The sequence below is a fragment of the Mobula birostris genome, chromosome 6 (genome assembly GCF_030028105.1).
Source record: "Mobula birostris isolate sMobBir1 chromosome 6, sMobBir1.hap1, whole genome shotgun sequence".
In the NCBI taxonomy this organism is placed as follows: domain Eukaryota; kingdom Metazoa; phylum Chordata; class Chondrichthyes; order Myliobatiformes; family Myliobatidae; genus Mobula; species Mobula birostris.
Window position 1 is genome coordinate 155,886,555 of NC_092375.1, and position 16,939 is coordinate 155,903,493.

At 42.2% G+C, this 16,939-nt stretch overlaps 1 protein-coding gene across 1 annotated transcript in view; it reads left to right on the forward strand.

The window, feature by feature from the left end:
- The window catches only part of hibch (3-hydroxyisobutyryl-CoA hydrolase), a 132,355-nt gene that overhangs the window by 27,530 nt on the left and 87,886 nt on the right, over nucleotides 1-16,939 (forward strand). Inside the window, exons 4-6 of the mRNA XM_072261686.1 lie at nucleotides 21-105; nucleotides 1,140-1,220; nucleotides 4,654-4,706. Coding sequence (XP_072117787.1) covers nucleotides 21-105; nucleotides 1,140-1,220; nucleotides 4,654-4,706 — 219 coding nt within the window. The remainder of the gene's footprint in view (nucleotides 1-20; nucleotides 106-1,139; nucleotides 1,221-4,653; nucleotides 4,707-16,939) is intronic.

The window sequence follows — 16,939 nt, forward strand, 5'->3', positions numbered from 1 at the left end:
TCTGTTTTTATATGTGACAGGAATGGGAACAGGACAGTGAAACTTCGTTAGTCATTATTAAAGGTGCAGGGGAAAAGGCTTTCTGTGCAGGAGGTGACATTAGGGGTAAGTGTCAGTCTACATTTAGATTGTGCTTTATTTGGCACATCATTATAAACTGTGTGCAAGCATTATACGGCTACTGTATTTGTTCACCTAGTTTGACTTCCATTGTATCAAACTTCATTTTCATTTGTTATGGAAATAATGCTGAGGCACAAGCTTATTGCTATTGCTTTTTTTTATCAGCTTCAGGAAATGATTACTTGTTATAGTAATGCTTGCATTTCATCTCTACTGCTGAAAGCATATTTTTGGTGCTCATCCCGAATTTTGTGGAGTTTGCAGTAAATTTTATGATCAAAGTGCATGTATGTCACCATATACAACCCTGAGATTGGTTTTCCTGAGGGGATACTAGCAACAGAGGAGCTGAAGGCAGTGTGGACAGGGCCAACGAACTTAACTTGTTCTTTAACAGATTTGACGTTGTAGCCCCACATGATTCATCTGTTGTCGGCCCCCAACCAACACACATTCCACTCTCCCCTCCTACCCCTCCTCACAGTCCCCCACCCTGCTCTCAAGTGGCCCTTCCCCACACAAAACCACCACGGTGGGCTTCACAGCTGAACAGGTGAGAAGAAAGCTGAAACGTCTCAACCCAAGCAAGGCTGCAGGACCGGATGGTGTACTGTAACGAATACCAATTTTCCTCGGGATCAATAAAATATGACTATGACTTTACTCAGGAAATGTATAGAATAGTTAACTATCAGTGAAAAAGCAACCAGAGTGAAGAAGACAACAAACTCTGCAAACGCAAATATAAACGAGTAACAATAAATGTTGATTCTTGTTCTCTAAAACAGGGCTTCTGCCATCAGCGGGAGTACAGAGCTTCACAAAAATGAAATTGGATTTGGCAATCAGTGGCTTTGCATTTTAGCTGCAGCTGCTGGAGATTAGTGATCGGCCCTAATCCATGTTGTTTGGTAGAAGCACCAGAACGCTTGACTGTGTACTTAGTCATCAGCCGTTCTCTTTAATGACTCCTTGATGTCATGGTTGATTTTTTTTCCCCCCTGTTTTCCTTTTAGCTGTTACTGAGGCAGGAAAAGTTGGAGACAGACTGGCAGAAGATTTCTTCAGAGAGGAATACATTCTAAACAATGCAATCGGTACGTAAGATATAAATTCTGAAATCTAATTGCTATTCAGTAATCCATAAGGTGCTGATAGTTATGGATGTTTTCCATTGCCATTGACCTGATTAACAATTTAACCCTCTGTGTGCTATTTTTCTCTACTTGAGGGAAGTGTCCTTTCTCTGAGCATTGCCATGGTTCTCAGAGTTTTGAGTTACCCTCCCACTTTTCTCCCCAGATAGGGTCCAGTTTCTGTGGGTGCAACCATGCTAATGTGGATGGGGAAAGTGTTGGGAGCGATGGTGCCATTCTCCACCAGGATTAGGTCTGTTCTGGACCCACTGGTTACTACCAATGCTTGCATGAGCTCCTGAAGCAGATGTTCAATAAAGACAAATTTCTGAGCATGGCCAAATTTGAGACAGATTTGCTATGATCTCTTTCAATTGTTGGAATTGAGCGTTGTTGGAGACCAAAGAGGCCATGCTTAATGGTGGACGGTACTCCTTGCGTTTCTCTGGGAGTTGATTATGTTGGGTGGATAGAACTTCCACGATGGTTCAAGGAGATGATTGAGGATTTTTCTTGCTGCACTGCTGTGCCTCACTCCAACAATTGTTCAGTTTGTATCAAGAACCAAGGTCACTGCATCATCTGTAAAGCTCTGCTAATCCACTACATGCAGTATTTTGGTGTTGCTGGACTAGCAGATTTTCTGGACTACTGAATAAATATGCCAACAGGCATTTAGTTCATTTTTTTTAATGACAAATGTTCCAGTGAACCTGGTAAGTTTAAAAGGTGTGTGGGAAGCAGCCAGATGAATGGGAATGGTGCAAATGCGGATATTGATGATGATAATTTGCCATAATGTCCATTTGCCAGCACCGTGTTTGGTCATCTGAGGAAATGAGCTTTGAAGATCAAGGCCTCAACCCTCAAAACTGCTGGGCAGCAGTGAACCCTGCTCTCCTATAAACATCTGCAACTTGGACTAGTTACATGGTTGAGGAACAGTGCTGCCTCTATAAAATGCTGCAAATTTATTTGGCAATACAAGTGAACCCATGTCAGCACAGAGGCTGTAATTGCACTCAGCACCGTTGCATTGCTCAAATGCCAACATTAGATTACCCAAAACAAACACGCTACTAGCAGGTGGGCAGAGGAAAGGATTCAACAACGATGTGCTCAGAGCCTCCCCTGAAAAGTCGCAACATTCACACTGACTTGAGAATTCCTGGCCCACAACCACTCAAAAAAGGTGATGGACCATTTGGGATGCGTTGAGAGCCTCACCCCTCTGTTAGGAACCCGTAAAGGCCCTGTAAAATTACAGGAAAGAAACCAGCATGAATAGAAGATTGGCTGACTGGTAGGAGGCAACGAGTGGGAATAAAGCAGCATTTTATGGTTGGCTGCTGGTGACTCGTGGTGTGCCACAGAGTTGGTGTTGGGACCACTTCTTTTTGTATATTATGTCAATGATTTGAATTACAGAATTGATGGGTTTGTGGCCAAGTTCGCTAATGAAATGAAGATAGATGGAGGGGCAGGTAATGTTAAGGAAGCAGGGAGTCTGTAGAAAGACTTAGATTGGCAGAATTGGTAAACAAGTGGCAGATGGAATATGGTGTAGGGAAGTGTATGGTCATGCATTGTGGTAGAAGGAATAAAGATGTAGACTATTTTATGAACAGAGGAAAATTTAAAAAATCAGAGATGCAAAATGACTTGGGAGAAGATTGTGCAGGATTCCCTAGAGGTTAATTTGCAGGTAAGAAAGGCAAATGCAATGTTAGCATTAATTTCAAGCGGACTGGAATATAAAAGCAAGGATGTAATGTTGATGCTTTATAAGACCGAGAGTATTATGAGCAGTTTTGGGCCCCTTATCAAAGAAGAGATGTGCTGGCATTGGAGAGGGTCCAAAGAAGATTCACGAGAATCATTCCAGAAATGAAACGGATAACTTATGAGGAGTGTTTGATAGCTGTGGGCCTGTACTTGCTGGAGTTTAGAAGATTGAAACCTACTGAATATTGAAAGGCCTAGATAGAGTGAAAGTGGAGGGGATGTTTTCTTTAGTGGGTGAGTCTAGGATCAGAGGGCATAGCCTCAGAGTAGAGGTTACTGGCAGAAGGCAGATGAATGGGGTTGAGAGGATATTAAATCAGCCATGCTGGAATGGCAGAGAAGACTTGATGGGCCTAATTCTCAGACATCCCACCTTTCCTGGAACTTCCGGGAGTCTCCCGCATATTAATAGTGGCTCCCTGATGCCCGCAAATTATATACAATATCACCAAAATCAATTTTTTTGAGAGAGAGCAAGAGAAAAGCAAGAGAGAGCGTGAGAGCAATCACGAGAGAGCGTGCGAGAGAAAGCAAACGAGAGCACACGAGCGAGAGTGAAAGCAAGCGAGAGAGGGAGAGAGAGCGAGCGAGAGAGAAAGCAAGTGAGAGAGGGAGAGAGAGCGAGCGAGAGAGAAAGCAAGCGAGAGCGCTTGAGAGCGTGTGAGCAACCATGAGAGAGAGAGAGCGCGCGAGCGAGAGCACACCATTGCAGAGTGTTCCAAAAAAAAAATGTACGTCACCCCAGACTACACTAAAGTGTACCCCTGCCTAATAGGGGTCAAAAATAATGACAGTGTTGCTCGCTGCGCTGTTTGCAACAATGACTTTTCTATTGCCCATAGTGGGTTAAGACTGTAAAAGACGTGTTGAGGTGAGTTTAACAGGTGTCATTCATTCATTAGCATAGCTAACGTTATTTAAACTAGCTGGCCAGCTGCCAAGGAGCTACTGTATTGCAGACATCCCACCTCTCCCGGAAGTCTCCCACAAATTGATGGTGCTACCTCCCTGAAATGAGTTTTTGCAGGGTGGGATGTCTGAGTTCTGCTCCTATGTGTTATGGTCTTGTGGCTGCAATATCCATCTCAGAAACACAAGGGGAAACTAGTCATCCTTGACTGAGTGACTGCCTTTGTAGAAAAGAAAGGGGGAGGCAGCATGATCATTGCTGAATCGTCCTTTAGTCAAGTTCATGAGCATGAACTCCAACAATGATACTTTCACAGCTTTAACATAACCATCCAAACTTAAATGTTGACCTGTAACCCTTGTTTTTAAAAAAATTTTGCACCTGCTGTCTCTAAACTATCACCCTCCCCCCCACCAGTCCTGCCTCTGTTTGCTTGTTCTATCTGGTTTGAAGGTTGATAACAATTCCTTGCAAGTGGCATATAATTACATTTATTCATTTCCATAGATGCTGCCTGGTCTGCTGAGTTCCTCCAGCATTTTGTGTGTGTTGCTTTGGATTTCCAGCATCTGTGGAATCTCTTCTGTATGAATTACGATTTTTTAAAATTTTGCCTTGATTATGTATTCTTAACAATGTGATGCATTAGCTATTTATTGCATATTAATAGACAATTCAAATCTTCAATATTTTACTCAGGAAGCTGCAAGATACCATATATTGCACTTATTGATGGAATAGTGATGGGAGGGGTAAGTTTTTTTTTAAATCTTTGTGACTTAATGGTTATTTTGTGATTGAGAAATGTAAATGTCAGTGTTGTGTGATCAGGTATCTAAGTACATAGAAGTTATCACGTGGGAATAAGATAGATGAATCAATGGTGGTGTTTAACTTCAATTTGCAAACAATCCTAATCATAAATATTCATCTTATTTCATATGCTACCATATAATAGAATTATATATGTGGTTTAAGGCATGTTGGATGTCAATATTCTGCCAGTTTGTAATAAAACATAGTAATAAAGCAGTTAATCTGAAATTTAAATAAAATTATGTAGAGAATGTTTTGGTTTGGCCATTATTGCAAGGTAAAAATGCTATTGTGATATGTCTGAATAACCACCAGACGGAGACATTGAGCGATTTTGGTGGATGTTTCCTTGAGTAAAGTGGGCACCGTGGAAGTGTACTGTAGCATTAGATGAGCCTGGTGGTCTGGTGCTATCAAGTGAAGAAAGTTTACCAGTACCATTGTTTCATGCATTTTATAGATCAAGAAAGTTGTGGAAACTATAGCACAATTCAAAAATAGAACACTTCACAATAAAGCAAAATTGAAACCAATTTGAACAAAAAGTTTTTTTTTTAATTACTGTATATATTCCTGTATACTATAAAACAAGAATATTGCAATTTTAACTAAAAGTTAATTAAGGGCAGAAACTGATAACATTGAGCTGAAATGTTTAACAGAAGGGAGTTGTCTAGCAATCATGCATATTACAACTAGATTATGTTTTGCATAATATGAATTGTATTTACTGGATGCAGAGGGCAATAGAGTTAAATTTCCCTACAACTTGTGCCAAGTTTTAAAGATGGGGCAAGAACTGCTTTTTCAGAGAATTTTGGGCACCCTAAAATTGATATTTCCCCACAAGTCATCACAACCCTTTCACATTCTGTGTCCTGTAAAACCATTTCAACATAATGAAAGGCAAATTAGTTTTCTCCGTGCTTAAGAATGTGTTCCAAACCTCGGAACTAAGCTGACAGCTTCAAGATTTCCTGTTCAATTTTATTTTCTTCACTGATAGTGAACTAAGAATAATATTTAACAGCCTCTTGAGACTCTCTTTCTATTTCTGACATTGTCTGCTGCCATTGATTATTTCCTTATCAGTGTCATGTTCCTTGTACTTAGCTCTACTAGTGTGGATATGTGTGAACTCTGCAAAGTTACTTTATCTGTAGCTGTCAAACTATTTCCATTCCAAAGTCAACCTTTCTCACTGTCTATCTGAGCAATGTTATCAGTTTGTAGCATCTGATTTGAGGAATCACTGAGTAGGATCTAGACCTTTTTGAGCTTGAGTGGTCTGGCTTGTACGGTCTTCGATCTGAATTCTGTCTAAAGGCAGGATCTGGGGCGGAAAAGGCAACTTCCAATATGTCAAACTACGCGTGCCCGTATACATTCTTCATAATTGAAAGTTATCTTACTATATGTATCAAGGTAGAAACTTTCAAAGTGAGACCAGTCCTTGCCTGACACCAAAAAAGACTTCAGAGTATCTGAAACCTATGGAGATTTTATGGACAGTGAATATAGGGAGCTATGAAGAAGTTAAAAAGCAGGAAACAGAGGGCAGTAATATCTTGCTTACTTCTGTGCCACGTGTTAGTGCGGGTAAGAATGAGAGGATTTGGCAAATGAGTGTGCAGCTGAAAAAAAAATTGGTGCAGAGTGATTCTTAAACTATTGGGATCTCTTCAGGGACAGAGATGACCCGTACAGACAGAATGGGTTACGCTTAAACTGGAGGAGGACCAGTATCCTGACATGCACATTTGCTTTTTTTCTAGGTTGGGTTTAAATTAGATTGGCAGGGGCATAGGTGTAAGGTCCCAAGCATTAGAGGCTAGAAGGTGATGCAGACATCAGTGACAGCAAGCTCAGTTGGCATGACAGGCAGGATAATGGCCAGGAGCAAGGAAAGCCTATTGGATTAAATTGCATTAATTTCAATGCAAAACGTCTGACAGGTAAGCTGGATGAACTTTGGGCTTGGATGGCTACGTAGGACTAGGATATTATAGCTATTACGGAAAGACGGCGAAGGGAGGGTGTGGACTGGCAGGCCAGTGTTCCATGGTACAGGTGCTTTAGTCGGGATAGAGGCAGAGGAAAGAGAGGCGAGGGAGTTATATTTTTGATTAAAGGGAATATCACAGCAGTAGTTAGAGGTTAAAATACTGAAGGATCATCCAGCAAGGTTTTATGAGTGGAGCTGAAGAAATAATAAAGGCAGGATCACTTTGTTGAGATGATGCTATAGATCCTCAAGTTGTCAAAGAGAATTAGAAGAGTCAGTAACAAATGAGTTATTTTTGCAGAGTTTTAAGAATAACGGGGTTCTTGTGGTAGGGGGTTTTAACTTTCTGAACATAGACTGAGACTGCCTAACTCCTAATAGGATTAGACGGGGTGGAATTTGTTAAATAAGTTCTATTAGTTTTAAGATAGTTGTGGAAAGCCTGGAACTGGTCGACATGTTCAAGTTCTAAATTGGGGCAAAGTAAATTTTGACAGTATGAACAGGAACTTGCAAAGATTGATTGGACTAGGTTGCTTGTGGGCAAGGGGACAACAGGCAGATGGGGAGCTTTTAAAGGGAAGACTGTGAGAGCTCAAGGTCTTCGTATTCCTGTTAGGATGAAAAGCAACGTTGGTAGGAGTCGACAACCCTGGATGATGAGGGATAGGAAAAAGGAGGCATGGGCCTTGTAAAGGCAGATGGGGTCAAATGAATTGCCGGAGGAATACAAGGGATACCGAAGTGTGCAGAGAAAGGAAGTCAGGAGAACAAAAAAGGGATATGAGATAATTTTGGCAAAGAATATTTTAAAAAAATCTGAAGTAATTTTGTAAGTATATTAAGGGAAAGAAGAGTAACTAGAGAGAGAAAATAGGCCCCCCTCCCAGACCAAAGGGGACAACTTTTTGTGGAGCTGCAGGAGATGGGCAAGGATCTTAATGAGTATTTCTCCTCTGATTTTATTGTGGAGCAAGACGTGATGACTTTTGGACAAGGAAAGTCTAAGACTATTACTATTTACTAATAGTAATATTACTATTACTATTTCTATTACTATTTATTATTTATGGTGCAACTGTAACGAAAACCAGTTTCCTCCGGGGTCAATAAAGTATGACTATGAAAAAAACTATGTGTTCTTTGGGGTAGTCCACATTACAATAGAGAAGGTTCTGGATGTCTTAAAAGATATAACAGTAGACAAATCTTGAGGGCCTGACCAGGTTTATCAAAGAAAACTGTGGGAGGCTAGCAAAAAAAAATGCAGCAGCCCTGACTGAGATATTTATAATCATCTCTATCTACAGGTGAGGTGCCATATACTGGAAGGTCGGAAATACCACGACTTTATTAAAGAAGCGTGGCAAAGAAAAACCTGGGGACTATAGACCAGACGTCTTAACATCTGTGGTAGTTAAGTTACTAGAGATGATTCTGAGGGATAAGTATACCTACATCGGAAAAGACAGGTTGATTAGGGGTATTCAGCACAGCTCTATGCTTGGGAGATCATGTCTTACAAATTTGATTGACTCAGACACTGACAAATAGCTGGGCTGCTTGTCGACATGGTCCAATGGGGCTGAAGAACCTGTTTCGATGCTGTATGACTCTATCTAATCTGTGGTCCACTTGTTGCAAAAGAACTAAAGCGCTTGACACCCAAATACTGAAGTTGATGTGGCAATTTTAACATAGCTGTATTTCCAAAGGCAGTGGCAAAGAATTTATATCAAATAAAATTTAATACCACGGCACATGGAACATTCAAATAGCTGTCAAATTGAACCACAAGATTCTAAAAGTATGTGAAAAGAAAAAAAAATTGATGAAGGCAAAACCAAGTCTTTCATTCAGAAATGGGCAAACCTTTCAATGAAGATTAAAGAAATGTCAGAAGCACGGAATTTGTTTGCTTTGTCTGCATGAACAGTATAGAAATAACTTCCCAGAACTGATGGGAAGAAATCCAATAAAAAGGAGAAAATAAAAGTAATTCTTATCATTAAGTATGTGTGCTGGAGAGATTTGTGGCACTCTAAAGTCAATAAATTCACAGCAGTACATTATCCATATCCCAGAATACTGAAGGAAGTAGTCTTGAAAACTGGATACATTGGTTACCATCATCCAAAATGACATTGGCTATGGGACAGCTCCTCTCCTGCTGATTGTGGGGGGGTGGGGGGAATAATGTAGGCCTGAGGAAAGCAGGCTACTTTAGATTGGCATGTTCAACGTCAGCAGTAAAGAAAATGCTGGAGGCTATTAGAGAGGATGTGATAACAGAGCACTTGGGAAAATTGCAGCAGGATTAGCTTAAATCAACATGGATTTATGAAAAGGAAATGTGTTTGCCATGTGGGTGCCAAAGTTGCAAAGTGGTTAGCGTAATGCAATTACAGCTTCAGCGACCAGATTCAATTCTGCCGCTGTCTGTAAGCAGTGTGTACGTTTTCCCCGTGGGTTTCCTCTGGTTGCTCTGGTTTCCTCTCACATTCCAAAGACATATGGATTAGACCACAAGACATAGGAGCAGAATTAGGCCATTCAGCCCATCGAGTCCACTCCACCATTTCATCACGGCTGATCCTGGATTCCATCCAACCCCATACACCTGCGCTCTCACCATATCCCTTGATGCCAAACCAATCAGGAATCTGTCAGCCTCCACTTTGAATATACCCACGGACTTGGCCTCCACCACAGTCTGGCAGAGCATTCACAGATTCACCACTCTTTGGCTAAAAAAAATCCTCCTTATTTCTGTTCTAAAAAGGTCACCCCTTAATTTTGAGGCTGTGCCTGCTAGTTCTGGATACCCCCATCAGAGGAAACATCCTCTCCAAATCCACCTCATCTAGTCCTTCAACCATTCGTTAGGTTTCAATGAGATTCCCATGCATTTTTCTAAATTCCAGTGAATACAGGCCCAAAGTTGCCAAACGCTCCTCACATGTTAACCCCTTCATTCCTGGAATCATCCTCGTGAACCTCCTCTGGATTCTCCCCAATAAAAATGCATGCTTTCTGCAATAAGGGACCCAAAACTTGATAATACTCTGTGTGGCCTGTCTAGTGTCTTATAAAGCTTCAGTATTGTCCATTTGTTTTTACATTCTGTTCTTCTTGAAATAAATACCAATATTGTGTTTGCATTTTTAACTGCAGAGTCAATCTGTGAATTAACCTTCTGGGAGTCTTGCATAAGGATTCCTAAGTCCCTCTGTACCTCTGCTGTTTGAATTTTCTCCACATTTACATAATAGTCTGCAGTATTTTTCCTTTTTTGCAAAATACATTATCATACATTTCCCAACACCGTATTCCAATTGCCACTTTTTTGCCCGTTCTTTCAATTTGTCTAAGTCTTGCTGCAATCGCATTGCTCCCTCAGCACTACCTACCCCTCTACCTATCTTTGTCACCACTGCAAGCATTGCCACAGAGCCATTTATTCCATTATTAAGTCATTGACTTAGATAATGGATAAAAGTTGTGGTCCTAAAACTGACCCCTGAGGAACACCACTAGTCACTGGCAGCCGACCAGGAAAGACCCCCTTTATTCCCACTTGCTGCCTTCTGCCTGTCAGCCATTCCCCTACTCATGTCAGTATATTTCCTGTAACACCAAAGAGGATTATATTTTGTTAAAGAGCCTCGTGAGGCACCTTATCAAATGCCTTCTGAAAGTTCAAGTAAATGACATCCACTGCCTTTCCTTTGTTCACACTGCTGGTTACTTCCTTGAAGGTCTCTAACAGATTTGTCAGGCAAGATTTCCCTTCACAGAAAGCATGCTGACTGTGACTTATTTTATCATTAGTCTCTAAGTACCTAGAAACCTTGTCCTTAGTAATGGACTCCAACAGTTTCTCAATCACTGAGGTTAGGTTAACTGGCCTACAATTTCCTTTTTGTCTTCCTCCATTCTTAAAGAGTGGAGTGACATTTGCAATTTTCTAGTCCTCCGGGACCATGCCAGAATCAAATGATTCTTGAAAGATCATGACCAATGCATTTGTCATCACCTCATCAACCTCCTTCAGGACTCTGGCATGTAGTCCATGTAAGACCGTAAGATCTCTCAGTTTGCCTGGCACTTTTTCCTTTGCAACGGCACTCACTTCTGCTCCCTGATACTTGCAGACCTCTGGCATACAGCTAGTGTCTTCCACAGTAAAAACTGAAGCAAAGTACATATTAACATCATCTGCCTTTTCTTTGTCCCCCATCACTACCTCACCAGCATTATTTTCCAGTGGTCCAATATCAACTCTCACCTCCCTTTTAATCTTTATATAACTGGAAAAAAAGACTTTTACTATCCTACTTTATATTATTGGCTAGTTTACTTTCATATTTCATCTTTTCCCTACTTATAGCTTTATTTAGTCGCCTTCTGTTGGATTTTAAAAGCTTCTCAATCATCCAATTTCCCACTCACTTTTGATACCTTGTATTCCCTTTTCTTGGTTTTTATGCAGTTCTGAACTTCCCTTGTCAGCCACAGTTGCCTAGCCCTGCCATTTAAGAATTACTACTTCTGTGGGACATGTCTATCCTGTACTAATTAGGCTAATTAATCATATGGCTGTAATTGGCCAGTGTGGGCTGATTGTGTCAGAAGGGCTTGTTAAGTGCTGTATCTCTAAATCCAAATCAAAACCTACCAAAGTATTTTGAGGATGCAGCTGGTAGAATATGTATGGGAGAATGAGTAGATATAGTTCATTTGGTTTTTCAGAAGGTCTTGATAAGGTCCCACACCTGAGGTTATTAAACACAATAAAAGCAGTGAGATTTGGGGTCAATATATTGAAGTGGATTTAGAAACACTTGATAGGTAGGAAATGAAAGAGAGAGAGAGAGAATAAATAGGACTATAGCTGTGTGGCAAGTGATGCCCTTTGGGCACTGAGGGTTGCAAGCAACTCACGGAGTACATTGATGAATTGGATCAGGAGATTGAATGCAATATTTCGAAGCTTGCCAATATCAGAAAACTGGATGTGATTCTGTATCATCAGGAGACTTCAGTATGGCATTGTAGCTGTGCTTAGCCATGCAATCATAAGTGTAAAGTGAGTAGAGCAGCGGGTTAAGCGCACAGCCTTGTGGTGCACCTGTGCTGATGGAGATTGTGGAGGAGGTGTTGCCAGTCCGAATTGACTGGGGTCTCCACTCCAAGAGAGGAAATCGAGGATTGAACTGCACGAGGAGGTATTGAGGCCAAATCTTGAAACTCATTAATTAGTTTTGAGGGTATAATAGTACTAGATTCCCAGCTGTAGTGGATAAAGAGCATCCTGATATATGTAACTTTACTGTCTAGATGTTCCAGGGTTGAGTAAAGAGCCAATGTGAGTGTTAACCCTCCCTTAGTCAGGGGGTGTGGCGGGGGGGAGGGGGTCAACAGCATAAAGGATCCAGGCCCCTTGTCTAGTCCAATGAAAACAAAGTATCCTGCACATGATCTGAAATAAAATGGAATGAAAGGATTACCGTATATGAGGAACATCTGGAAGCTCTTGGGCTGTGTTCCCTGGAGTTCAGGAGAATGAGGGGGGATCTCATTGAAACATTCTGAATGTTAAAAGGCCCAAACAGATCAGAAATGCCGAAGTTATTTCCCATGGTAGGGGAGTCCAGGACAAGAGGGCACGACTTCAGGATTGAAGGATATCCATTTAGAACAGAGATGCGGAGAAATTACTTTAGTCAGAGGGTGGTAAATTTGTTACCACGAGTGGCTGTGGTGGCCAAGTCATTGGGTGCACTTAAGGCAGCGATAAATAAGCCAAGACGTCAAAGGGTATGGGGAGAGGGCAGGGGAGTGGGGATGACTGGAAGAATTGGATCAGCCCATGATTGAATGGCAGAGCAGACTCGATGGGCCGAATAGCCTACTTCTGCTCCTATATCTTATGGTGTCAATGAGTTGGTATCTGCCATGGGCCTGTTGTGCTGGTTCGGCAAATTGGAGCAGATCCAGTTAGCTTCTCAGGCAGGAGTTGATGTATTTCATCAACAACATTTCAAAACATTTCATCACTGTACATGTAAGTGCTATTCAACAATAGTTACTGAGGCAGTTTGCCATGTTCTTTGGGCACCAGTATAATTGAAGCAACACACACAAACCATCTACGGTTTTTGTCTCAGTGCAGTCACACAGAAGCTCATCTGTTTCCTCAGACCAGCATTCTGTGACTTTCTGTACTGGAACACTCCCTGAACTGATTTACCAAAGTGTTGAATCAGTAGGTGTCATTAATCTTTGCATAGCAATGGTTAAATGTGTTTGGGGCTCCTGAGGGGAATGGAGCTGTGCTGGTAGTACTTTGGTTATTCACTCTGAGGTCTGCCTGGTTGAATGCACTAATTATGATGAACAGGGCCTTGGTATACTGTTTCAAGATTGTTCCTCATGGAGTATAGATTCTTCAGTACAAGCTTTGCGACTAATTATTGTGGGATGTAGTATGGACAGCACTTCACTGTCAGATATTCCAAGTTTGATAAGCAGGAACTCATCAGGATCACCACGTCTGAACTCCAAGAAGAGTTCAGAGTTCAAGGTCAAAGTGTTCATTTTACAACCTTGAGATTCATCTCCTTACAGGCAGCCACAAAACAAACAAACCTCAAAGGACCCATTTAAAAGGATCAACCAATGTGCAGAGAGCGAAAAAAAATCATGCAAGCAATCAAAGTAAACAAGTAGCTTCAGAACTGAAACTTTCCGAAAGCCATGAGGCCGCGGCCTCAGTTCATCACTACACCGAGTAAACGTGACGAGAGCACAGATGTGAAGCAGGCGTCACTGCCTTGGGAGCAGCTCACAGCCTCCGTTCAGTGCAGAGCCGAGTAAACTTCGTGGAGAAGCAGGCAGAACTGGCCCTTCCCTCACCTCCGGACCTGACACCCTGACCTTGTCAATCTGGCTCAGTGCTTAAATTGACCGGACATCGGGTCGTTCCTCGCTCTCGGTCCGCTCTGGGGCCTGGACCTCACCGCCACGATTAGGCCCGGACCTGACCTTTCCAATCTGACCCGGTGCTTAAATTGATCCGACTTTGGCCTTGGGGATGCCACGACTCCGCATTGAGTTTGCTTCGACCCTGCCTCTGCCTCTGCCTCCACTGGTCTCGCCTCGCCTCTCCGTTGTCTCCATGATTGCTATTAATAAAGTTATTAATAAGGTATTTAGTAATTTGTTGTTTTTGCCACCAATAAGTAGTCGCTGGGCATCACCAGTGCCATCTTAATCCTAAAGCTGACGAGGAACTTCTTTCTTTGTTGAAGGACATTGTGCAGTCATTGATTTGAATTGAGAAGCTCTTGGGTTGTATTACAGAGTCAGGTGAAGCAGGTGTGAGCCCCATTTTGATAAGGCAGTGCAGTTTTTCAGTTCCCTTTTGATTGGTTAGTTTACTTTATTTTTAACAGGCTGTAAATCAGGTCACAAGCTGCATTGGCACTCTAGTTAATTGAAAGGCATCGCAATTGCATTTCAAATAAAAATCACTTCTCTTAGATCCAGCATAAAGAGTTGAGTGTGGGGTGCTTGGTAAATAACTGTGGCAGCCTGCCACTCCTTTCAAACCAGTGTCCAGTCTCTCGGCTTCTCTCTCTCCTCATAATCTTCCTAAATTCCAATTAAAATCAGACAATCTGAAGCATCAGGCTAATCACTACCCATTTCAAAGACCACAGTCGTTACTACTGGGGAAAAAAATCTAAATTAAATTTAGCACTTTCCAATTTAGACTCCACATGACTTCATGCTGCCTCATCTGAACATTTTCTTTTGGAAAAGGCCTTCATGAATACATTGCCAATGAACACACACAAAATGCTGGAGGAACTCAGCAGGCCAGGCAGCGTCTATGGAAAAGCGTTCCTTCGATGTTTTAGGCCGAAACCCTTCAGTGGGACTGGAGAGAAAAAGATGAGTAGATTTAAAAGGTGGGTGGAGGGGGAGAGAGAAACACAAGGTCACTGGTGAAATTGGGAGGGGGAGAGGTGAGGTAAAGAGCTGGGAAGTTGATTGGTGAAAGAGATACAGGGCTGGAGAAGGGGAAACCTAATCGAAGGCCATGGGAGAAAGAGAAGGGTGGGGGGGGGGAGAGGAGCACCAGAGGGAGGCGATAGGCAGGCAAGGAGATGAGGTGAGGGAGGGAAAAGGGGATGGGGAATGGTGAAGTGGAGGGGCATTACCAGAAGTTCAAGAGATCAATGTTCATGCCATCAGGTTGGAGCTACCCAGATGGAATATAAAGTGTTGTTTCTCCAACCTAAGTGTAGCCTCATCATGACTGTGGAGGAGGCCATGGATTGACATCAGAATGGGAAGTGGAATTAAAATGGTTGGCCATTGGGTGATCCCATTTCTTCTGCTCGGTGGAGTTTAAGTGCTTGGTGAAACAGTCTCCTAATCTACGTCAGGTCTCACCGATTATACAGGAGGCCACAGCAGGGGCACCAGGCACAGTATGTGACCCCAACAGATTCACAGATGAAGTGTCGCCTCAACTGGAGGGACTGTTTTGGGGCCCTGAATGGTAGTGAGGGAGGAGGTGTAAGGGCAGGTGTTCCACTTGCAAGGATAAGTGCCAGGAGGGAGATCAGTGGGAAGGGACGAATGGGCAAGGGAGTTGTGCAGGGAGTGATCCCTGTGGAAAGCAGAAAGTTAGGGGAGGGGAAGATGTGCTTGGTGGTGGGATCCCGCTGGAGATGGCAGAAGTTGTGGAGAATTGTGTGCTGGACGTGAGGCTAGTGGGTTGGTAGGTGAGGATAAGAGGAACCCTATCCCTGGTGGGGTGGCAGGAGGATAGGTGAGAGCAGATGTCCCCCTTTTTCAAAGAAAGGGGCTTCCCTTCCTCCACCAAAAACGCTGCCCTCAACTGCATGTCTTCCATTTCATGCACGTCTGCCCCCAACGTGTTCTCGCAACCATCTAAAAAAACATGTTTTCTGTGAAAACATCTCACTGTTCTTGGGTTGTAAAAAAAAAGCATTTGACAGTAAAGGTAATCATTATGTATCTTTTTTTATTATGTGTGGGGCTTAAAGAATCGAGGGGCAGTATGTGCCAACGAAATGTTTGCGTGTGCCATGTTAGGCATGTTATGTCATAGATTTGCCGCCCCTGCTTATCGGCCATACTGTATGTTATGCATGTTAGCACTGTATATAACAGTCAGACAACAACATTATAAAGCAACACACACAAAATGCTCGAGGAACTCAGCAGGCCAGGCAGCATCTACGGAAAAGAGTAAACAGTCAACGTTTCAGGCCGAGACCCTTCATCAGATCTCCAGGCATCATTATAACGTTGATGTTCCTCTGACTGTGGGTTTATTTTGATGAGCTTTGATACAGTCCCACAATGCAGATGTGTGGGAAGGGGTTAATTCAGTTTGTTTATATATAACCAGCAGGGCTTTTTCATTCGATTTTTAGAGAGTGGCTGAGGTACACATACAAGGAAGGTCACAGGATTGATCTCTGGTTCGCTTAGCTTGAGGCAAAACTGGGAACAGCTGTGATTTTTATCTTTATTTTCAGTTTTTTTCCCTTTGTCCTAGTTCCTTCGAATCCATCCCTCTCTACAACTAAATGGGTTGCTGTAGCTCACTGTCAAAACACTCCGTTACGTGATGGCAATAAGGGAAGGTGTTGGAGAGTACTTGGTCCTCTCAGAGTTATAGATGCCATAAGGTGAGAAGGAGAGGAACGAAACTGGGAAAAGAAAATATATAACATGACATTTCCGTAAACTGTTGCATCCAGGTGCAAGTTTCAGTACATGATGTTTTGAGGCTGAACAACAGTATTGAAGTGAAATAACGATTAATCAGGGTGACTAGAAAGGTGAAAGGTCACTGACTTGTTTATAGAAATACCTGTTGAGAAAGTTAATATGACTGAATTGTCAGAATGATGGATTATGATAGCAGAAGTTGTTTGCAGTTTTTAGAAATTCAGCACTTTTTTTTCGTCGTGCAAACAGGCACTATTTTGTTTTTCATTTCACTTCATCTGTCATTTTAAAAGCAAAATGCTGAGCTGTTATAAATGTAAATATATTTTTAAAAGTCAGGGAAGAAGCAGAGGAGTGAAGTTGTGGACCAAGAATTGCCCCCACGTG